Source organism: Ovis aries, chromosome 7, assembly GCF_016772045.2.
Source record: "Ovis aries strain OAR_USU_Benz2616 breed Rambouillet chromosome 7, ARS-UI_Ramb_v3.0, whole genome shotgun sequence".
In the NCBI taxonomy this organism is placed as follows: domain Eukaryota; kingdom Metazoa; phylum Chordata; class Mammalia; order Artiodactyla; family Bovidae; genus Ovis; species Ovis aries.
In genome coordinates this window covers 14,045,109-14,069,796 of record NC_056060.1, presented here as the reverse complement: position 1 = coordinate 14,069,796, position 24,688 = coordinate 14,045,109, and the positions used below count along the sequence as shown (strand labels likewise).

Below are 24,688 nucleotides of genomic sequence, written 5' to 3'. Positions count from 1 at the left end.
GAAAAGTGTATTCTGATACTAAGAACGGAGCTAGTCTGTGTGCCGGTTTGTTGTTTAGTCACTAAACCGTGTCCGACTTTTTTGCGACCCCAGGGACTGTAGGCCGCCAGGCTCCTCTGTCCATGGCATTTCTCAAGGAAGAATACTGGGGTGGGTTGCCATTTCCTTATCCAGGGAATCTTTCCAATCTAGGGGTCCAACCTCCAATCTAGGGGTCCAACCGGTGTCTCTTACACTGGCAGGTAGATTCTTTACCACTGAACCACCAGGGAAGCCAGTTACTGTAGCTAAAATGATGGCTGAGAGACTATTCCTGTCTTCAGGAAGGATGTGGTCAAAGTGCATGCTCCACCTGTGAAAATATTAAATGTATTAGTAGATACCTAAGTCTTAACATCTTATTTTACTTTCCTAGAAGGAACTTTCGATCGAAAAATCCCATTTGGTTTTAATATATGTAATGCATATTTAGCAACTGTAAGCCATTTAGGTTCTACACCTAAACTTTTGGAGCAAAATTTTTTTCTTCCTGTGAAATGTGGGAATTTGGAGATCTTAAAATCAAGCATTTTTATGTATATCAATAACTCTTCCCAAACATGTTTTCACATAATTCAGTTTGGTTCTTGTATCCCCGTGAATTAACAAAGTCAGAAAATTTGAATTTTAAAAATGAATAAACTGTGGCTCAGAAGTACTTGGTGAGTTGCCTAGATTGCTAAAGTACCAAGTGTGGAGGATATGTTCTGTTTCGGGATTTGTGTGCATGGGCTGTGCAAATGAAATATGTTGAAATTCCTCAACAATCAGAATTATTTAAAATTTAAGGTGGTTGCATTGAAGAGAGATTAACTCTAAAAGAAGGTTTTAAAATATGCTGGCATTTCCATTTAGAATGGTTGAAGTCTTAATTCTGAGTGAAGGGAAAAAAAGAAATCATTGCCCAAAGCATCTGTATTTTAAATAGAGTATGTGCATGCCTAATAGTCTTTAACAGTGTCTGGATTTTTTTCCCCTCAATGGAGGGAACCCATAGTACACACATGGTATATATTAGTCAGTTCTGATATATAAAATTAACATTAAAATTAAAGGGTTGTTCCACATCATGTCCAACAGCATGATGTTCCCTTCTAAATGTGAAATTCTAAGTATTGGTTATTTTTATGTTAGATTATATAATTCAGTTCAGTCGCTCAGTCATCGTCAACTCTTTGTGACCCCATGGACTGCAGCGCGCCAGGCTTCCCTGTCCATCACCAACTGCTGGAGCTTGCTCGAACTCATGTCTATTGAGTTGGTGATGCCATCCAACCATCTCATCCTTTGTTGTCCCTTTCTCCTCCTGCCTTCAATCTTTCCCAGCATCAGGGTCTTTTCCAGTGAGTCAGTTCTTCTCATCAGGTGGCCAAAGTATTGGAGTTTCAGCTTCAGCCTCAGTCCTTCGAGTGAATATTCAGGACTGATCTCCTTGATGATTGACTGGTTGGATCTCCTTGCAGTCCAGGGGACTGTGAAGAGTCTTCTCCAGCGCCACAGTTCAAAAACATCAAAGTTTATATAATACTTTTTTTTTCATGTTTATCTTTTGAAAACTGAAAAATCAAGCCCCATTTTAAAGTTGCAGTAGACACTTCACTTGTAATAAAGAATCTGACGTTTTGTATTTGGAATTCAGATGGATTTTTACCCTGGAAACAACCTGCTGGTCCTCAGGTTTCTACAGCTGTGGAACCGGGTAGCTCAATTATAAGATGGAGAAACTAGACTTTGGGGAATTACACAGGCAAAGCTGGCCATCAGGCTGCCCACTGCTGCATTTGGAAGCATTCATTCTGTGAAACTGGGAGTTTGTTCTAGGTCTGTCAGACTCCTACAGTTTACAGAAGATCTTAAAGTAATTTACCAAACAGAACATTCCTAGTTCGGGGAAGGGGCTATTATACAACGTAGCCAATGTTATCTATCAACAGAATAGGGATAGGAGCTTGTGACTTCTAATTTGGGTTTTCCTGTAGCAGCTGGAGGTATTCTGAATGGAGCCTTTAGTTTACTCGGGGAATAAGTAATAATTTTTGCTTAAACAAAGTTGCTTATTTTGTTGTGGTAGGAGAACTCTGCCTTTGATTGGATTGTGTATTTCCAAGTCTGTATTTTCCTCAAAGGAAGAAAGATTGGGCCAGGAAAATTTCCCATGAGGATGATTTCAAATGGTAGTGGAGGAACTTTGATTTGTTTTCAACTATAATGCTTAATATATTTAATTTTCAAATAACATTAAGAGAAGGCTCAAGATTTTTATCTTTATTGAGTGAGGAATATTAAGTCATCAACCTTAAGATTAAATATAAGTTCACATCCTCTCCAGACTCAAAGGGGACTTAAAACACGTTCATATTATCTTTCTGTGTGTCTGTGTGTGTATAGGTGTATGTAAAATTAAAGCTCAAAGAGATTGTGATTTTCTAAGTTTGTTTAGGCCATAAAAGTTGGGGAGCCAAGATTCAATTCTATCTTTTGTGTGTATGAAATACGAACTTTCTGGTGACCAGAGCTGTCTGTCTTCAAGGTGAATTGAGGGACAGGAGAAATTACAGAAGATTTTACTACGACATTGAGAACTTTCATGGTTCAAAATAAGTTTATATCTTTTCTTTTGTGATAGTTGGAGCCTTAGTAGATGAACTATGGTAAGTTAAGTAATAAATGAAAATGCCTCTGTTGTTGCCCAATTTGTTTTTTTAAGCCATTGAGTAGAGAATTTGTATGAAGTGCTTGACTAATCCTTTAGCCATTGTGGATGAGTTAAATGATTATAAGGTGTTTGTCTTCCCAGTAACGGAGGTTGGGGAGCAGGAGGAGAACAGCAGTGGGGAAGTGTTGCGCATCAGACTGTGGTGCACAAAACCGTTCATGATACTGAGAGTACTGCATCTTCCTGGAGAACTGAGTGTGTCAAAACTCAGACCTTTCTTTCTGGGCCACTCAATGGCTTATTTTTGCGCAGCAAAAGGTAAAAACATCCAGAACATATGCAGTTGTCATTTGATTTAAACAACTTGCTGCCTTTTGCCCTGAATAATTTTTTAGCAAATAGTAACACTCAATAAATAATGAAATCTGATATGAAACCATTTTTTTTTAAAGCTATAAGTATGAAAATTGTTTTAAATATGTCTGGCAAGAATGAGAATCCTGGACATGACATTGTGTTTATGTTGGAGCCAGTGCACAAACATTTCCCTGATAATTACTTATCCAAGAAGCAAGACTAAGGTATATTAAGACAGAGAGGATTGCTGTGGAACTCTTAAAGAGCCTTTGTGATGTTTCAGGTTCAGTAACAAATGACCTATTTAGGGTTTAATTTTGTACATAGACCTGAAAGCTGGTTCTACACAGGGGTAAAGTAGTATTGTACCTGAATCAAAATCAGTATGCTCAGAGCAGAAAAATGAGCAGGATCATTTGGGAATAACACTGTTATGCTGATGTAAGAGAATTACCATTCTGTCTGAAGTCTGCTGGGGTTTTTAGGACTTTTGTGGGGAAAACATTTGTGAATTGAGCACTGAGTTCTACCCACTTCCTGGCTACCTGACTTTAAGCAGGTTAATTTTTCATCCCACAGATACTTAACTGTCTTTGCATGTGCTGTCGTTGTTCTCAGCGTCTAAATCCTGTGCCTCGGCCACCTACCTTATCCATAAAGTGAGAGCATTATCGCCCAGTTTCCGTGATTTTCTTCCAAGCCCCTTTATTGGGGTGTAATTTAAATGCTGTAAAATCCACCTGTTTTTAAGTGTAGGCCATTCCTCTTGTCCTGGAAGAAAACCTAACTGTTTGCAGTCATTCCTCATTCCCAGCCCCAGCTCTGCGCAGCCACTAATATACCTCCCACCACTATACAGTTGCCCTTTCTGGACATTGTATATAAAAGGAATCATGCAATATGTGGTCTTTTGTGCCTGGCTTCTTTGACTTAGCTTGATCTTTTTGAGATTCATCCCTGTTGTAGCATGTACTTGATATTCCATTGTATGGCTAGGTCACATTTTGTTTACCTGTTCATCAGTTGGTAGACATTCGGTTGCTTCCAGTTTTTGGCTATTATGAACAAATGCTATGAATAATAATAATATGAATGCCGTTGTGGACTTTCTAAGAAACTTGTATTCTTTTATGAAACTGCTGGACTTTTCCAGAGTGGCGGTACCATTTTACCTTTCCCATCAGCAGTGTGTGGTGTTGTTTAATCTCTTAGTCATGTTCGACTTTTGCGACCGCAGGGATTGCAGCCTGCCAGGTTTCTCAATCTGTGGGATTTCCCAGGCAAGATGACTGGAGTGGGTTGCCATTTCCTTCTGCAGGGATCCTCCTGACCTGGGGATCAACCCGCATCTCCTGCACTGCAGGTGGATTCTTTACCTCTGAGCCACTGGGGAAGATGTATGAGAGTTTCCGTTTCTCCACATTTTTGACAACAGTTGTGTTTGTTTGTATTTCCAATTAGTATTTTCAATTTCATTCTAGTGGGAGTGAGGTAGTGTCTCGTTGTGGTTTTAATTTGCATTTTCTTAGTAACTGACGATGTTGAGAATCTTTTCATGTGTATATAGTCCATTCATATATCTTTGGTCAAAAGTTTATTCACATCTTTTGCTCATTAAAAAAAAATTGAAGTATAGTTGAATTACAATACAATGTTGTGTTAAACAACAGCAAAGTGATTCAGTTATATATATATATTTCAGATAATTTTCCACTATAGGTTATTATAAGATATTGAATATAATTCCCTGTGCTATCTTGTTGCTTATCTATTTTATGTATAGTAGTTTGTATCTGTTAGTCCTGTACTCCTAATTTCTTTTCCCTCTCTCTGCTTTGGTAACCATGTTTGTTTTCTATGTCTATGAGTCTATTTCTGTTTTGTATATAGATTTGTTATTATTTTTTGAGTCCACATATAAGTTATATTGTATAATATTTGTCTTCCTCTGGTTTCACTGAGTGTAATATTCTCTAGGCCTGTCTATGCTGCTGCAAATGGCAATATTTCATTCTTTTTTATGGCTGAGTAATATTCCATTATATATGTATACTACATCTTTGTAAGCCAATTGTCTGTTGATGGGCACTTGGGTTGTTTCCATATCTTGCTTTTTTCCCATTAAAAAAACCTTTATCATCTTCTTAATGAATTTGTAAGTACTTTATGTATCCTAGATACAAATTCCTTATCATGTATGTAATTTGTGACTGTCTTCTCCCTTTCTGTGGCTTATCATTTGGTTTTCTTCATGGTATCTTGAAATGCAGAAATTTTAAGTTTTGATGAAGTCCAATTTACTGATATCTTAGTTTTCTTTTTCTATGATCCTTTGACTGTGTGTTGTCCAGTTATGATTTTAACCTGTTTTGAAGAACCTTTGGGTACTGGGATGTTGGGTCTGTTACCTTTGTAATGTTTTTCATTGGACCAAGCTTATTTTCAATGCATGCATACCAGGACTACAGAATAAATGTTCTTCATTGAATTTATTGTGTTTTGGGAGGTTCATCTTTATGTTTACCTTCTTTCAGAATCAGTTAACATCTGCTGCAGATTCTGTTGTCAAATTGAGCTGACATCAGTATTTTTGGTGTGAGGTTTTATTATGTGATGCTGATTTGTTTATGAACATTACCATTTGAGTATAAAAATTATTTTCATCTCATAATTGTCCTGTTCAGGCTTATGTGTTCTTCAGAAAACCACCATTTATAAATTATTTTCAAAACATCTAAGATTAATTGCCAGATAGTTTTTACGGTTAAAAGAATTAAAGAATACTTTTAAGATAGGTTTTTGATCAGATGCAAATGAATGGCATTTATGTCTGGGGTGGGAGGTTACTGTGCCTGGCTGTAAAAGGTCTAGCTTCAGTTCTGTAAGAAAGAATAAAACCAGGTGTGCCTTCCACAACTTCTATTTTGTTTCATGAATACAGTTAAGTCAGAACCACGAGTTCTTTTGCTTTAAATTAGGGTTTCTGAACATTAGCAGTGTTGCCGTTTTGGACCGAGCAGTTCCCTGTTGTGTGGGGCTGTCCCATGCGTTGTATTCCTGGCCTCTGCCCACTAGGGGCCAGTAGCGTCCCCCTAGTTGTGACAGCCAAAAATGTCTCCAGGTGTTGACACGATCATCTCCCAGTAAAGAATCACTGCTTTAGATGTGTATCTCAAACTCTGAGAAGAGGAATGGAATTCAGAGAAGTCCCCTCCTTTCCCCAAATATAAGTAGGACTTGTCTGTCAGCTGTGCCACCGGCATTGATAAAGTGGTCTTTGCAAGAAGCCCATGAAACTTAGTGGTTCTTCCTTGGTCCTCCTAAGGCACTTCTCCATAATCTCTCTCCCCTACCTGCCAGCGTCTTTATGTTCTTTTGTGCATATTGCTCTTTCATGGGCAAGCAGAGACACCCCCACCCCTAGGTGGTTTTTTTTTTTTTTTTAGCTTTTAAATTTTATATTGGGGTGTAGCTGATAAATGACATTGTGATGGTTTCAGTTGGACAGCAAAGGGTCTCAGCCATACATATGTATCCATTCTCCCCCAAGCTGCTGTCCCATCCAGGCTGCAGCATAACATTGGGCAGAGTTCCCTGTGCTATAGAATAGGTCCTTGTTGGTTATCCGTTTTAAATATAGCAGTGTGGACTTGTCCATCCCAAACTCGCTAACTGTCCCAGTTATTTTAACCTGAAGATGTGGTAACCGTGTCCAGATGGGTATTGGAAGAAAGTGAACTTAAGGAAAAGGAGGAGGACTGAGTTGGGTTTCCTCTGCTTCCACTTTTAAAACTTCCGCTGTGATACAGAAAGCCCCAAAGCATATGGAAATGGAACTTTAGAGAGTGACCAGAGAGGAGTGTGTGAGGAAGACGTAATTAAGTGTTGTGAGCAAACCAGAATCGCTGCACTCTTGTTAAAGCAGGCATATATTGCTTTAACTCAGTCCAGTTCCTCTTCTCAGCCACTTACTACTGCTCCACTGATGGAGCTGTCATCTACACGCAGACGGATGTTGCATTTATCTGCACCAGGAGGCTGCAGGATGATTACTCAGAGAATCACAGATAAGAATTTCCCGACATTTGTCTCTGTAAAGTCCCAGCCCTAACCTTGCAGTTTTAACCTTTAAATGGCACACAGACGCCAAAGGCCCTCTCCACTGCAGCAGTGTGAGCTGCTCCTAGTGATTGGGGAATCATCTGGTGGTTAACGACGGCTACAGTTCTTGACAGAGCAGCACCCGCCTTATGCAACGTTCTCCTGAAATTGTGGTTATGAAATGGTCACTGGTTGCAAGGGCACGGAGCCGTGATGATTTTTAAAGATTTCTGGCTTTCCTCCTCGCTGGTTAATGAAAGCCCTGGCTGTCATGTATGTTCCCGAATCACATTTTGCTCAATTCTTTTCTATCATAATGGTTGCTTTGCCCTTCAGCTGACGTCAGACTCCGCTGCCTCCTGTAATTTTCCTAATTGCTTTCTCTTCTGTCTCAGTCTGCACAGTAACAGTGGAAAAGAAAAATTCAAGAAGGCTGACTTTGGGGAGGGAGGGGCCCGGGCGGCTTAAGGGAGGTGGTTACTTCCTAACTAATGTTTCTTACCCACTCTCCTCAGTGCAGCGTAGCTTGGCCTCTTAGAGTCAGGAGTGCTCTCACATGTGCAGGAGCTGAGCTGAGGAGGACGACTTGGATTTGACTGCGGGCCTGCTCTGTGCCCGGTGCCCGCCTGGGCTTCTTGTGCGTCCTTTTATTTAATCTTTAACACTCCCTTTGAGGAGTGTTTTTGTCTCCTGTTGCAGGCGAGGAGCTGACACACAGAGAGGTTAATTTGTCGTTCTCACCCATGTCTGGCATTCAGATACAGGTCCCTCTGACCCTAGGTCTGTGCTGTCTCCTTTTCCTGGCCTTTTCAGGTTAGTAGTACTGTCATCTCAAAGGGAAAGGGAAGCAACTGTGGGTCCCCAGAGTAGTGTGTACCATGAAAGGCACTGGTGTTGGGGGTGGAGATTACAATCCTCAGCTGCAAAGGCAGTTTCAGGTCCGTGAGGAAGAATAAAACTAACTGTATTCTCAGAAGAGTACTGCTTTCTGGAAGGATCATCTTGGCTTGAAATGGTAGCTACCACTTCCCTCAAGGCATAGAAAATATGATTTAACTACTGGACGACTCTTCGCAAAGAATATCATGATTAATTAAGTGCCCGTTAATTCTGCTGGTATTAAAAGTGTCTTTAATTGTCCGACTGAAGGAGACAGGAATAATCTAAGAGAGTATCAGTTGCTTGAGTGCACTGATTTGGTCTCTTTTGGCTGGAGTAGATAGAGGAAAAGGAGTAAGGTAGAGGTTATGTTTATATGTATGTGTGTTTGAAATTGGATATTTGTGCTGCTTGAGAAATTTGCCTTGAATCTGCAGTCTGCTTCTTAGTTCACTATAAAGAGAATATTAACCTCTGATTGATTCTAAACCACAGAAAGCTACTTGCCTCCTTTCTTTCATGATTCCTTTTCAAATTTATACTTTTTTCTGAGGGAAGGAACATCAGAAAAGATGGGAAGTAGTACACAGAGGGGCAAGATAGAAGAAGGAGTCTTTGAGTTGCTGGCCTGAAACTTCTTTGGCTTATAGTTGTCTTCAACTCTTGAATCTCTTCACTGACTTCCCGTGTGGGAGGGACTGTAGGGGAAATAAATTCCCCCCCAAAGTGAGAAATAAGTAGGAGCTTCTGGAGAAATGATGGCTGCATAAGTTTCTCAACCAGGGAGGGAGATTTATACTGTGCTTAAAGCTGGGGGAAATGTTTATACCTGCTACTGGAACCGATTTGACATTTAACTTCTCATCTAAAAGCATTGCGAATTAACTGTTTTAAGCTGTGAAACCATTTGTAGTAACAGACCCAGCAATTAATCACCTAGTATTTGTCTCTTAAAAAATGATGTGTTACAGCTCCACCGGGTGGCTGCCGACAGTGTGTGTGAGACAGGCCACCATCCTCCAGGAGGAGCGAGAAGCTGCTCTTGATTGCGTTTGTGCATCATTTTGACTCCATCAAAATCCAGTCAAGTGCAGGGCTTCCCAGGGAGCAGGGCTTCCCAGCTGGCGCTTGTGGTAAAGAACCCTCCAGACAATGAAGGAGGTGTTAAGAGACACGGGTTTGATCCCTAGGTTGGGATGATCCCCTGGACGAGGGCATGGTAACTCAATCTAGTGTTCTTGCCTGGAGAATCCCTTGGACGGAGGAGCCTGGGGGGCTACAGTCCATGGGGTCACAAAGAGTCAGACACAACTGAAGCAACCTAGCGTGCGTGTAGGGCAAAGAAGAGAGACCATGGCAGGTTTTTCTAGGAAGTCTGTCTGGCAAAAAACTCCCACAAGATCACTGTGACTCATTTTTGACATATAAATACCCAAACCCGTAGACAGTTTTCTGATGGGTTAGTTGTACCTCTCATGTCTTTGGGTATCCTCATTCTGGCTGTTGTTTTTGGTTTTCATGAAAAGGCAGAGGATACTTAGGCGCACAGTTGATTTTAGCTTGTGGCTGTTAGACACTGAATGTGACTTAGCTCAGATGCTAAATATTGTGGTGTGTGATGACCACAGTGGAGTAGGAGAGATGCTGGTGACCTGGATTCTGGTTTAGGCTCTGCTCCTGTTAGGCAGGTGGCTTTTTTTTTTTTTTTGGTTGTCAGTTTTCTTATCTGGAAATGAGTGAATTATACTGACCATTTCCATAAACTCTTAGTGCATTTGAGTGGTTTTTGCTTTAATTTGGAAAAGAATAAACTCATTGAACACTTGAAACCAAATATAAAAGATGAAGGAGAAAAGCTATGCTTAGTGTAGACATTTACATTTTTTAAATTAAACCCTGCATTATGATATTGATGATGATAACTAGAATGAGCCGGTCTTCACTTTTCTGTCTCTAGTTCTAATACGGCACAGATGTGATGATAAAGCCCATATGCAGCCTTGCTGAAAGTATCAGATGAGACATAACATGTTGAAAAAAAATCTGATAAGTAAATTGAGCCATCAAGTTGTTTTAGGCAGCACAGAGAATGAAAACAAAACAAAAAAACCCACTCAGCTCCTAAATCTTTGAAAGGTGAAATTCATTTTTCCAGCTTATTGGTGCTGCTGCTGCTGCTGCTAAGTTGCTTCAGTCGTGTCCGACTCTGTGCGACCCCAGAGAGAGGAGCCCACCAGGCTCTGCCGTCCCTGGGACTCTCCAGGCAAGAACACTGGAGTGGGTTGCCATTCCTTCTCCAATGCATGAAAGTGAAAAGTGAAAGTGAGGTCGCTTGGTCATGTCCGACTCTTCACGACCCCAAGGACTGTAGCCCACCAGGCTCCTCCGCGCATGGGATTTTCCAGGCAAGAGTACTGGAGTAGGGTGCCATTGCCTTCTCCAGTGTAGAGAAAAGAGAAAGAACCAGTGTAGAGAAAAGAGAAAGAAATAACTTCTTTCTTCGTGTTAAGTAAATACCTTCTTGTTTGAAAATCAGTGACAATATGTAATTGGAATTTTAGGAGCACTGAGTAACACATTGTCCTCTTGTGTTCTAGACATTTATTAACAAAATGAACCATCCTTAAATGGATCCAAATATTTTGTATTGCAGTTTGTGAAATATATGACATCCTCATTGATTTAATTTTTTCATGTTAGTTGAAGACACTGATTGGAAAAAAAATGTAATCCACATTGTATTCCAGTGTCTGACACTACAACCAATCTAGGAAATATCAAGAACCGGCTGTAGCGGTGCTGGTAGGAATACTGGTCCCCGGCTCCTTCTGCTTCCCCTTAACAACAGTAAGTTCATCACTGTACTCCTTTAGCTTCCCCAGTTTGAAAAAACAAGTCAATTCATTATTTTAAAAAATTACCCATGAATGAAGACTGATTGCATATGGTGGCTTGTCTTACCCTTAAAAAAAATCAGTTTATGCTTTTTTTTGCTACACCCCTTGGTTCAGTTTGCGTTCTTCCATGTGTGCTTTTATTGGCATATTGCTATACCACCTGCTTGAAGTTTGAAATGTTAGTTTTGGATGCAACATTGACTTTGATCTAAGAGTTCTTTGTTTTTTTTTTTTCTGCAAGACATTTATATGAAAGCAGAATCTTTGATTTTAGTAACTTATGTGTTCTTCCTGCTGCTTATTTCTTAACTGTGCTTGTCATAATGTCTGTTATGGGACCACTGTGGCATTATTGATAATTAATAAAAGATTATAACTTGAGATAGAAATTGAGCAGAAAGAACTACTGATTTCTTAAAGAGATAAGGTAAACTCTGATTTTCAAATAGTGGCACAGACCTTCTGTTAATGTGAGAATAACAATTCTACTTTTGGTGAAAAATTTTAGGAGTTAGTTTCAAAATGTGCCTTATGGCAAAGGTAAATTCCTAAATTTATTTGAAATTTAATTTTTTATAATTAAAAAGTTTTGTTTTCAGCACTCCAGTTCTTAATAACCACATGATGAAGTTTGCTAATGAAAGAATGCCTGTTCGCACATATTTGCTTTATATATTATATGTTATTCCTAGCAGTTTGGGAACTAAGTAATCTCTACATATCTTTGTTGAGCAGAAACTATGGCAGTGTCCCAAATATATATAATCCTACGTCTGGCATTTTAAATGTAACTTCTAGTTTTCTGTGTCCTGCTAATTGTGAGTTTGAGGAATATTTTTTAAAATTTATTTTGTTCAAGTATAGATGATTTTATGATGTTAACTTCTGCTGTACAGCAGCGTCATTCAGTTATACATATATCAGTTCAGTTCAGTTGCTCAGTCGTGTCCGACTCTTTGTGACTTCATGAACTGCAGCACGCCAGGCCTCCCTGCCCATCACCAACTCCCGGAGCTTGCTCAAACTCATGTCTGTCCAGTCGGTGATGCCATCCAGCCATCTCATCCTTTGTCGTCCCCTTCTCCTCCTGCCCCTAGTCCCTCTCAGCATCAGAGTCTTTTTCCAGTGAGTCAACTCTTTGCATGAGGTGGCCAACGTACGCATGAGTTTCAGTTTTAGCATCATTTCTTCCAAAGAACACCCAGGACTGATCTTCTTTAGAATGGACTGGTTGGATCTCCTTGCAGTCCGAGGGACTCTCAAGATATATATATATATATATTATTTTTCATAATCCTTTCTATTATGGTTTATCAGAGAATATGGAATATAGTTCCCTGTGCTATGAGTAGAACCTTCTTTATCCATCCTATATATAATAGTTTGCACCTGCTAATCCTAAACTCCCAGTCCCTCTCTTTCCCACCTCCCCCATTTGTATCATATTTTAGAATTTGCACGAGTGATATTATATGGTATTGGTCTCTTTTCATGAATTATTTAGTATGATCATTTCTAGTCCCTCCATATTACTGAAAATGGCATCATTTCATTTTTTTTAATGCTTGAGTTCCATTGTATTATGCACCACTGCCGGGGGCCAGCGTGAGGAATTCCGCCCATGGCAAAGGTCATGAGGAAGGAGGCTTGGCATACGCAAAGGCGTGATCAAGCCTCAGGAAACCCCCTGTTCCCGAGCATCTACCCCAAAACCAGAGTCTGTTTTATGCTCTCACCTACACCTCTGACTTTACGGGGGGCTCTCCCCGATAACCGTTTCTCTCGGAGAAGGAGTAAACGTGCAGCTCCAAAGCAATAAAAATTCCTGGGCGTGACAAGAGTGTTTCAGCTTACGGACTCCTCTGAAGGTTATCTAGCCCACCTGTATAGGTTTGTCCGGCCACAGGTGATTGTCTACAGCCTCCTAACCTGAGAGGCACGAGATGTTTTAGACTTATTAAAGGCGAATTCTTTTGGGGAGTTGGAAATTATTAGTATAGTGTGTTGGTTAGGAATTATATTGGTGAAGGGTTTTTTCATTTGTTGTGTCAATAATGGCTACTAATTCCCTGCTCTGGGTGGGACAAGGATGTCTCAGGTCAAACCTCTCTGCTGACAGACTAGCTTGTGTGACAGGATTATCCTTACTGCCGCCACTAGGCACATGATTGTTTACTACCTCTCAGCCATAAACAGCACAGAGTTTTGGAGTATTTTGAGAGTCTTAATTAGCATAGGACTTTTTCTTCTTGTTGAGTCAATGATTGCCGCCAGGCCTCCATATCCTTAGGCACTTGGGAATATATTAATCAATGTATTTGGAATATAGCAAAGGAAATATGGTAGTTTTTGATGTTAGCAATACTAGACTTTTTGAGTTAATGGATTTTCTCTTTTGTAATAGATCACTGTACTTTGTTATATATCACTGTGTCCTTGCTGTGTAAGAATGTAACTTTATCATATCTTAAGACTAAATAGATCTTAAGGGGAGCATTGGTGAAAGGATTTTCATTTGTTGGGCTGATGTTTGCTGCTAAATCTCCATGTTCCCTACCCTTTTAATGAATATAACTAGCATATAGGAAGAAATAAGTATTAACCTTTAAGCATATAGGAGAAATAAGTATTAACCTTTAAGATTAATCATGTTAACCTTGGGTTGAATAAATTCCTTTCTTGATTGTAACTCACTACACCCTCACCCTATAGGAATGTAACTTTATTTGGAGGGTGGTGCCTCGTTTAAGAAAAAACACCCTTGGAAAAAATAAGTTTTTTGGTTATCAGAAAGAAAGGATCATAAAATGTAAGCAGGTCTCACTCATGGCCTGAAGATGATGTAATATCCCTAAGACCTTTTTTTTTATACATTTATGTGAAGCACCTGATTTTGACAAAGGTCAGGACTGCTGACCCCCACGTGACTCTGTATTCATCCCTATGTGTAACAAAAGGTATATAAGCAAACCCAAAAATAAAGAAATCGGATCAGTTTCCGGAAAGACTGATTCCCCCATGTCGCTTCTTTCTTGCTCCCGTTTTTCTGGCTGAATTCCCATCTGGAGCATGGATGCTATTCCACGTAATCCAAGTTATTCAGCCTCTTTTTCTCCACTAATCTTCCTACTACACTATCCGTTTCTAATCTCTCTCTATCTGTGATTAAATATGTATTTTTCCAAAGACGCCGACTCCGTCCCCCCACCTTCGAATCACCCTGGATCCGCCGGGGCTGGACCCCGGCACACCACGTCTTCTTAATCCATTCATCTGTCGACAGACATTTAGATTGTTTCCATGTCTTGGTTGTTGAGAATAGTGTGGCTATGAGCATAGGGGTGCATGTATCTTTTCAAATTATAGTTTTGTCTGGGTAGATATCTAAGAGTGGGATTGCTGAATCCTATGGTAATTCTATTTTTATTTTCTGAGAAACTCCATACTGTTTTCCATAGTAGCTGCACCAACTTACATTCCTCCCAACAGTGCAGGAGGGTTCCCATTTCTCCATACCCTCTATAGCATTTGTAATATACAGCCTTTTTAATGCTGGTCATTGTAGTTTTGATTTGCATTTTTCTTAATAATTAATGATGTTGAGCGTCTTTTTATGTGTTTGCAATCTGTGTGTTTTCTTTGGGGAAGTATCTGTTTAGGTCCTGTGCCCATTGTTTGATTGGGTTGTTTTTTTGTTATTGATTTATATGAACTGTTTGTGTATTTTGGAAATCAAGCCCTTGTCAGTTGCATAATTTGCAAATATTTTCTCTAAGTCCATAGGCTGTCTTTTAGTTTTATTTATGGTTTCCATTGCTGTACAAAAGCTTGTAAGTTTGATTAGGTCCTATTTGTTTATTTTTGCTTTTATTTCTATTGCCTTGGTAGACTGATCGAAGAAATGCAAAAAAAGCAAAATGGCTATCTGAGGAGGTCTTACAAATAGCTGTGAATAGAAGAGAAGCAAGAAGCAAAGGAGAAAAGGAAAGATATACCCATTTGAATGCAAAGTTCCAGAGACTAGCAAGGAGAGATAAGAAAGCCTTCTTCAGTGATCAGTGCAAGAAATAGAGGAAAACAATATAATGGGAAAGACTAGAGATCTCTTCAAGAAAATTAGGGATACCAAGGCAACATTTCATGCAAGGATGGGCTCAATAAAGGACAGAAATGGTATGGACCTAACAGAAGCAGAAGATATTAAGAAGAGGTGGCAAGAATACACAGAAGTGTGCAAAAAAGATCTTCATGACCCAGATAATCACGATGGTGTGGTCACTGACCTAGAGCCAGACATCCTGGAATGTGAAGTTACGTGGGCCTTAGGAAGCATCACTGTGAACAAAGATAGTGGAGGTGATGGAATTCTAGCTGAGCTATTTCAAATCCTAAAAGATGATGCTGTGAAAGTGCTGCATTCAATGTGTCAGCAAATCTGGAAAACTCAGCAGTGGCCACAGGACTGGAAAAGGTCAGTTTTCATTCCAATCCCAAAGAAAGGCAATGCCAAAAAATGCTCAAACTACCGCACAATTGCAGTCATCTCACATGCTAGTAAAGTAATGCTCAAAAGTCTCCAAGTCAGGCTTCAGCAATACATGAACCGTGAACTTCCAGATGTTCAAGCTGGTTGTAGAAAAGGCAGAGGAACCAGAGATCAAATTGCCAACATCTTCTGGATCATTGAAAGAGCAAGAGAGTTCCAGAAAAACATCTATTTCTGCTTTATTGACTATGCCAAAGCCTTTGATTGTGTGGATCACAATAAACTGGAAAATTCTGGAAGAGATGGGAATACCAGACCACCTAACCTGCCTCTTGAGAAATCTGTATGCAGGTCAGGAAGCAGCAGTTAGAACTGGACGTGGAACAACAGACTGGTTCCAAATAGGAAAAGGAGTATGTCAAGGCTGTATATTGTCACCCTACTTATTTAACTTATGTACAGAGTACATCATGAGAAACGCTAGGCTGGATGAAGCACAAGCTGGAGTCAAGATTGCTGGGAGAAATATCAATAACCTCAGATATGCAGATACCACCCTTATGGCAGAAAGTGAAGATGAACTAAAGAGCCTCTTGATGAAAGTGAAAGAGGAGAGTGAAAAAGTTGGCTTAAAGCTCAACATTTAGAAAACTATGATCATGACATCCAGTCCCATCACTTCATGGCAAATAGATGGGGAAACAATGGAAACAGTGTCAGATGTTTTTTGAGGGGGCTCCATAATCACTGCAGATGGTGACTGCAGCCATGAAATTAAAAGACGCTTACTCCTTGGAAGGAAAGTTATGACCAACTTAGACAGCATATTAAAAAGCAGAGACATTACTTTGCCAACAAAAGTCCGTCTAGTCAAGGCTATGGTTTTTCCAGTGGTCATGTATGGATGTGAGAGTTGAACTATAAAGAAAGCTGAGTGCCAAAGAATTGATGCTTTTGAACTGTGGTGTTGGAGAAGACTCTTGAGAATTCCTTGGACTGCAACGAGATCCAACCAGTCTATCCGAGAAAATCAGTCCTGAATGTTCATTGATAGGACTGATGTTGAAACTGAAACTCCAATACTTTGGCCACCTATTTCAAAGAGCTGACTCATTGATAAAGACCCTTATGCTAGGAAAGGTTGAAGGCGAGAGGAGAAGGGGATGACAGAGGATGAGATGGTTGGATGGCATCACTGACTCAACGGGCATGGGTTTGGGTAAACTCCGGGAGGTGATGGACAGGGAGGCCTGGCATGCTGCAGTCCATGGGGTCACAAAGAGTCGGACACAACTGAGCGACTGAACTGAACTGAGGCTGATCTAAGAAAACATTTATGGTTTATGTCAGAGAGTGTTTTGCTTGTGTTCTCTTCTACGAGTTTTATGGTGTCTTATATTTGCAGCTGTAAGTCATTGAGTTTATTTTTGTGAATGGTGTGTGGGTGTGTTTTAACTTCATTGATTTGCATGTGACTGAAGAGACTAGTACCACTTGCTGAAGAGACTGTCTTTTCTCCATTGTACATTCTTGCCATCTGTCAAAGATTAATTAACCGTAGTTGTGTGGATTTATTTCTGGGCTCTTTATTCTGTTCCATTGATCCATATGCCTATTTTTATGCCAGTGCCTTTCCCTTTGGGTTACTGTAGCTTTGTAATATTGTCTGAAGTCTAGGAGGGTTATGCCTCCTGCTTTGTTCTTTCCTTGAGGAATATTTTATATCTTCATCTTGTTGTTTTAGTCGCTAAGTCATATCCGACTCTTTTTGCAACTCCATGGACTATATAGCCTGCCAGGCTCCTCTGTTCTTGAAATTTTCCAGGCGTGAATACTAGACTGGGTTGCCATTTCTTTCTCCAGGGGATTTTCCTGACCCAGAGATCAAACCTCCATCTCCTGCGTTTCATGCAGATTCTTTACCACTGAGCCACCTGGAGGCTCATATGTATGTTCATCTTAGTATGTATTAAAAAGGAGTTTGTGGACATTTTGCCGTATATTCTTATAATAACCCAGTTAGTGGCATGCCATTTTAGATCTCTAAGTTCATTTCCTACATCTGTGTAGATTTGGGTATGAGAGATGGGAGTTTGGGTTAGAACAATTTCTGGTGTCTCTTCTGGTTCTAAATATCACATGACTTTATAGAAGCAGAATGCTCCAGTGGTCCCATGACCACAGCTGTATTTGTTCATCATTGACTTGGCTTTTACTCGAAGAATTTTGAAAGTTATACCCTTACTATACATGGATTTCTGAAAGATTCGGTTCTCTCCTAAATCATTTAATATTCTTGGCTCTTTTATATTAACATTTGCCAAAAGTATCTTTGTCAACAAGAATTTGAATTGGCTTCCAAAGACTCTAACAAGGCTGAATATAAATGGAATGGGGCCATTCATCAGTATCCATTCTTTTATTTTATTAGTTAATGTGCCAGCGTTTGGTGTAGGGACTGTGTGTAGCCCTTCCATTTTGTTAATGGTTAGCCTTGCTGCCACCTTCCTTTTAGCTTGCATTGAGTACAGAATAGTTAAATATTCTTGACTTTTCTTAGTCTTTCAGCTGCCATGAAGTATGTAAGCAATAAAATAAATGTAACTGTTAGATTTTCTCTTCCACACGCCCTTTAGTGGGTGTTTCATTAGACGACTGTTTTGTGCTCTAGTACTATCTAATCTGGTCACAGTAGCTTTCATTTTCTCTTTTTGGCTGCGCCAGGTGGCATGAAGTATCTTAACTCCCTGACCAGGGATTGAACCCATGTCCCCTGCATTGGAAGCATAGAGTCCTAACCACTGGACCTTCAGGGAATTCCCTAGTTTTTGTATTCTTAGAGAAAAATGCCAATTAATTGAATTAAATTATGTCACTATTACAGTCAAATTATCAAAGAAGAAAATAGCATAATAAATGGGATCTGCTTTGAAAACTTCGAAATCCTTGCCTAAAGAGAAGTAGCAGAAGTAAATGCCTTTTTACTATGGTATTTTTCTGAGAAGCTTGACCAGTGTATATTGATTTTGCACTTTCCATGGTAATGTTGTGTCATTTAGATATTCTTGGAACAGAAGATGTTGTTGTGGAAGTGACTGCCGATGATGCTGTGAGGTTTTATCCCTGGACCATCGATAATAAATACTACTCAGCAGATATCAACCTGTGTGTGGTGCCAAACAAATTTCTAGTCACCGCAGAGATTGCAGAGTCTGTCCAAGCATTTGTGGTTTACTTTGACAGCACACAAGTAAGATTTTGTTTTCCTTGGACCTTGAATAAAAAATTATTTTGTGCTTTTTCTTTCTCCTTTGCATTTTCTGTGAGTTCTCTTAATGTCTCTTTTTCTGTTTTTGTTCGTATATTTTTTATCCCTCTAGAAATGTGGTCTTGATAGTGTTTCCTCCTGGCTTCCTCTGGCAGAGTCATGGTTACCTGAGGTGATGATCTTGGTTTGCGATAGAGTATCTGAGAACGGTAAGGCACAGCAGTAGGCGGTACGTATGTTTGCCATTCCTTGGTAAACAAAACATTGGTTTCCTTAGCTCAGAGCAGTATGTCTTGTATGAACAGCATGTCTTGTATGATTGTGCTACCTTACAAAAATATCTTCAGCTTTTTCTCTTGCAGTATTTTAATTTTTTAAGAATGGACACTTGGGGTTTGAAAAGTCATCTTTTTATTAATTTGTTTTGGATGCCTTTAGAATAACATTGGCATTAGAGATTAACACTTTGTGGAGAGTGTTGCAGCGACATTCATGTTTTATTTATTTATTTGTTTATGAAGACTCTTTCACGTGTTATTTTAGGTGTGAATCGACAGAAAGCTCAAGAGTGGTGTATCAAACATGGCTTTGAATTGGTAGAACTTAGTCCGGAAGAGTTGCCTGAGGAAGATGGTAAGTATTTTTATGTCTGGAGAAAACATAGATTTTGTATTAAGAGATGAGAGATTAGTTTAATTCAAGGAAGAAGAATCAAAGTGATATTCAAAACACAGTATTTTTCCCTAGCTTTTTGAAAAGATTTATGCAGAATCCATTGATGCAGTCTGACTGTTGATCGAATAATCCATTGATTTGGTTTTACCACCCACTTTAGGATGTTTGACATGTTTGTTTTTCTTATGGATAGAGATTTCTACCTTAAATCTCAGTCATTTCCCCAATCTCGTATCCTTTCTTTGCTGCCAAAAAAAAAGAGGGTTTGGCCTAATTCATAGATAGTTATAAAGTTTATGTTTCTTATTTTGAATTTCTAGTAACCTGAGGCTGAATGCCTAGGGACCCTAGGGGGCATGTCAGTACTATTTGTATGTCTTTTGGATGTTTGAAACCACAAATAGACACAGAATGTCTCCCTGCCCCTGGGGGGTGGTAACTCTGTACTTACCTTCCTTCTACTGTATTTTAGACCTTCTATTTCTTTCCCCTCTTTTTTCCCCTTCCCCCATGCTTCTTCTCGTATTTTTCCTTCCAAGTACAACTGTGCTAGCTACTGTGGAGTCTACCAAGATAAGGCAGTTTTGGCCTCCAAAACCTTATAATCTGGTACAAGAGATGCAACTTGTATACAAATTACTGAATACATGGAACTTCCTAAGTATTATAAAAAATATAAATCATGGTGCTATGGTGTTTCAGAGATCAAAGAGGTTATTTTGCTTCAGAAGTTCAAAGAATGCATTGGCACTGTGAACTTGAACTTTTAAGCTAATCCATGGGAAAGAAATAGAGAAGGTACTGGATTTAGAGCTAGAGGACTGGTGGGGAGATGCTAGTTGTTGCAAAAGACATTCTAAGTAGGGCAGCCAACTTGAATTAAAGTGCATAGAGAGGCTAAAAGTAATCATTATGTGAAACCTTTTTTTTTTTTTTTTTAAAGAAATTAAGAAACACTTTTCTATATTCTGACTTAGAATTTTTTCCAAAGTGTTGTTACCTTCAGGAATAAAGCCCCACCAGAGAAAAAGAGGACAAAAATGAAATAAAAAGGCTGATTTTTCTCCCTGTACATTTTTTAGAATATTGGAAATTATTAAGTATAATTTCTCTTCCATGTTTTTCTAGAATTCTTGAAACTTGTACCCTGTTTTACATGCTAGCATGCGTGTGATTGCTTATTTCTGGCACAAGAATGTTCTCTTTTTCCTATTGTCCTTGCGAATCAACATTTGAGTCATTTTCTTTATCTGTTTTCATTTTGGAATCTCTGCTCCTCTGTCTTGCTATGCTGCCCCCTTACCCCTTGTCTGGATAATGCTCCTTTTTTAAAAAACATTTATTCATTTTTAATTAGAGGATAATTGCTATACAGTATTGTGTTGGTTTCTGCTATGTGTGTGTGCGTGCATAGTCGCTTAGTCGTGTCCAGCTCTTTGCGACCCCATGTAGCCTGCCAGGCTCCCCTGTCCATGGGGATTCTCCAGGCAAGAATACTGGAGTGGTTTGCCATGCCCTCCTCCAGGAGATCTTTCCAACCCAGGGACCGAACCCAGGTCTCCCTCATTGCAGGTGGATTCTTTACCATCTGAGCCACCAGTGAAGCCTGGTTTCTGCTGTACATCAACATAAATTAACCATAGTGAATAATGTTCTTGTATTCAGCATAATCTTTTTTTTAATTATTCAGTTTTGTTCCTTTATTATGATTTTGTGTCTTGTATATGGACTCTTTTTTTTTTTTTATGGTTGTGCTGCACAGCTTGCAGGATCTTAGTTCCCTGCTGCTGCTGCTGCTAAGTCACTTCAGTTGTGTCCGACTCTGTGCGACCCCATAGACGGCAGCCCACCAGGCTCCCCCATCCCTGGGATTCTTCAGGCAAGAACACTGGAGTGGGTTGCCATTTCCTTCTCCAGTGCATGAAAGTGAAAAGTGAAAGTGAAGTCACTCAGTCATGTCTGACTCCCAGCGACCCCATGGACTGCAGCCTACCAGGCTCCTCCATCCATGGGATTCTCCAGGCAAGATCAGTGGAGTGGGGTGCCATTGCCTTCTCCCTTAGTTCCCTGACCAGGGATCGAACCCTGGCCTGTGGCAGTGAGAATGTGGGGTCCTAACCACTGGAGTGCCAGGGAATTCCCTAACTGAGCTTAAAAGTAGATTTCAACATATTGTCTTTAGGTAAGTTAACTAAAACCTTCCTAGAATGTTTCAGTGCCAATTGTTTGCATATACCCTCATCATTTATTGGCATGTATTATTCCATATACTCTCATTGTTTATTGGCATGTATTGTTCCCATATACCTTCATTGTTTTTTCCCATGTATCCTCATCCCATATACCCTCATCATTTCCCACATATACCCTCTCGTTTATTGGCATGTATTAGTCAAACATCAATATGAGACTTAATCTTTATTTATACTAAATTAATCTTATTGATTCTAATTCTTTATTTCTTCTCATATTTTTGGCTCCTGGTTATATATCATCTGAAGTATTAGTTATTCTTTCAAGACTTGAATCACTGAAAGTTAAGATAAACATAGCTTTTATTTCTTCATTTAAACACTGATGATGATAATCTTGTCTTTGTTGAGTATTTCCGGTTTAATCCTTCCTATATTTCTGTTAGGTTGGTAGGATGGTATTTAAAAGCCTCTTGTCTTTTAGGCACTATGTTAGTTTAAGTAGTGAGAATAATGAATTCAGTCAGACATGACTCCTGCCTTCAAGGAGTTTCCAGTTTACAGGCAAAGGTTACCCCAGTGAATCATCAGTTCCAGTGCATCTGTCCCATGGGAAAGGTACACAGAGTGATGTTATCCCCACTTTTCTTTGAGAATAGCATGAGCGATTTGCCCTTAATCAAGTAGCTAATAAGTTACAGAGCGTGGCTTCACATTCAGATCTTATGACTTCTACTTCTGTGCTGTTTCCCCGTTAAACCACCCAGGACTGGGCCAGGCCACTAGAGACAGGTTCTGTACGGACTGTGCTCTGTAAACTCTTAAAAAACTTTTTAAACCACATGAAAACTTTTAGATTCTGCTGCTGTTTTCCACATGAGTATTGTAAGACTCAGCTGAAGGATTTTCATTTCCTTTGTGCACACTCATATCTACATTGTAGATAAAGATACTGCCTTATTATTGGTATGCTGACTAGGATTACTGCCCTGTTATTTTTAGTGTCAAATTCCAGAAGGAAGATAGTACCGATACCGAACTAATTAAACTAAGTTGTCAGTGTTTGTGGTTTTTTCTTTCTTTTTTTAAATGACCCCTTGCCTGTCTCTTATGGTTATAGTAATTTCACTTCTCACTCTTAAGCTATTTCTCATCAAGAAATTGTTATCTAGATATCTATTATAAACAGTAATTATCACTGTATGGTTCCCAATGAGGAAAGTTGGGGCATTTACTGGATTTTATAGCATATCAAGAGGACCTTTCCTGCCCTTGGGAAACTCATTGTTTATGAATAGCCACGTTTGGTATTTCTAGTACAGTCCCAGGATTGTGTAGCCAAGTTTGGTATTACTAGTACAATCCCAGGATTGTGTAATTGATGGAAACTAACATTTTCAGAGGAATATAAGTGGATTCCATTGGTGAGGTAATGAGGTTGACTTTACTATATAAACCTTTATACTGTGTGTTTATTTAATTTAGTTTCTAGAATATATTTTAATTAAAGTCGTGGCTCAGACAGTAAGGAATCTACCTGCAGTGCAGAAGACCCAGGTTCGATCCCTGGGCTGGGAAGATCCCCTGGAGAAGGAAATGGCAACCCACTCCAGTATTCTTGCCTGGAGAATCCCATGGACAGGGGCTACAGTCCACGGGGTAACAAAGAGTCAGACACAACTGAGCAACTACACTTTTCATAGTTGATATACAATGTTGTATTAATTTATGCTGTACAACAGAGTGATTCAGTTGTGTGTGTATATGTGTGTGCTGTGCTTAGTTGCTCAGTTGTGTCTGACCCTTTGAGACCCCATGGACTAGAGCCTGCCAGCTCCTCTGTCTATAGGGATTCTCTAGACAAGAATACGGGAGTGATTTGCCATGCCCTCCTCGAGGGGATCTTTCCAACCCAGGGATCAAACGCAGGTCTCCCAGATTGCAGGTGGATTCTTTACTGTCTGAGCCACCAGGGAAGCCCAAGAATACTGGAGTGGGTAGCCTGTCCCTTCTCCAGGGGAACTTCACAACCCATGAATTGAACCCAGGGTCTCCTGCATTGCAGGTAGATTCTTTACCAGCTGAGCTACCAGGGGAGGCGGGGGGGTGGTGGTGTGGGTGTGTGTATACAAGAATATATATGAGTATATATATGTATATTCTTTTTTATATTATTTTCCATCATGGTGGAAAATATCTCAGGATATTGAATATAGTCCCCTGTGCTATACAGTAGGACTTTGTGGCTTATTCATTCTCTATGTGATGGTTTGCTTCTGCTAACCCCAGCCTCCCACTCCGTCTCTTCCCCCCCCCCCCCCCCCTTGGCAACCACAAGTCTGTTTTTGTTATGTAGATATGTTGACTTGTGTCCTATTTTAGATTCCACATAAAAGTGATATTATATGGTATTTGTCTTTTTCTTTCTGACTTACTTTGCTTAGTACGGTAATCTTTGGGTCCATCCATGTTGCTGCAAATGGCGTTCTTTCCTTCTCTTTGGTGGCTGAGTAATATTCCATGGTGTATATAGACCACATCTTCTTTACCCATTCATCTCTCTGTGGACATTTACTTTGTTTGTCTTTGCAATTGTATATAGTGCTGCTGTGAACATAGGTTTGCATGTATCTTTCTGAATTATAGTTTTGTCTGAGTATATGCCCAGGAGTGGGATTGATGGATCATAAGATGAGTCTATTTTTAGTTTTTGGAGGAATCCTCATTTGTTTTTCACAGTGGCTATACCAATTTGCATTCCCAGCAACAGTGGAGGAGGGTTCCCTTCTCTCCATACCCTCTAATAGCAGTAATTGCTATTTGAAGACTTTTTAATGATGGCCATTCTGATTTGTGTGAGGTACTACTTCGTTGTAGGTTTGATTTGCATTTCTCTAATAATTAATGACGTTGAGCATCTTTTCATGTGCCTGTTAGCTATCTGTCTGTTTTCTTTGGAGAAAAGTCTGTTTAGGTCTTCTGCCCGTTTTTTGATTGGGTTTTTGTTTTTTTGTTGCTGTTGAGTTGTATGAACTGTATATGTATTTTGGAAATGAAGCCCTTGTCAGTTACATCATATGCAAATATTTTCTCCCATTCTGTAGGTTGTCTTTTTGTTTTGTTTCCTTTGCTTTGGAA

General features: G+C 39.6%; 1 protein-coding gene across 11 annotated transcripts in view; it reads left to right on the top strand.

Annotated features, from left to right (window-relative positions):
• AAGAB (alpha and gamma adaptin binding protein) overlaps positions 1-24,688 on the top strand; it is an 89,128-nt gene that overhangs the window by 4,008 nt on the left and 60,432 nt on the right. For all 11 annotated transcript variants that reach the window (XR_009601418.1, XR_009601420.1, XR_009601419.1 and 8 more), the window contains exons 2-4: positions 18,475-18,665; positions 18,796-18,892; positions 19,227-19,316. Coding sequence is in view for 6 of the 11 variants with exons in the window: in XM_012180813.5 (XP_012036203.2) it covers positions 18,475-18,665; positions 18,796-18,892; positions 19,227-19,316 (378 nt within the window). In the remaining 5 variants the exon portion in view is untranslated. The remainder of the gene's footprint in view (positions 1-18,474; positions 18,666-18,795; positions 18,893-19,226; positions 19,317-24,688) is intronic.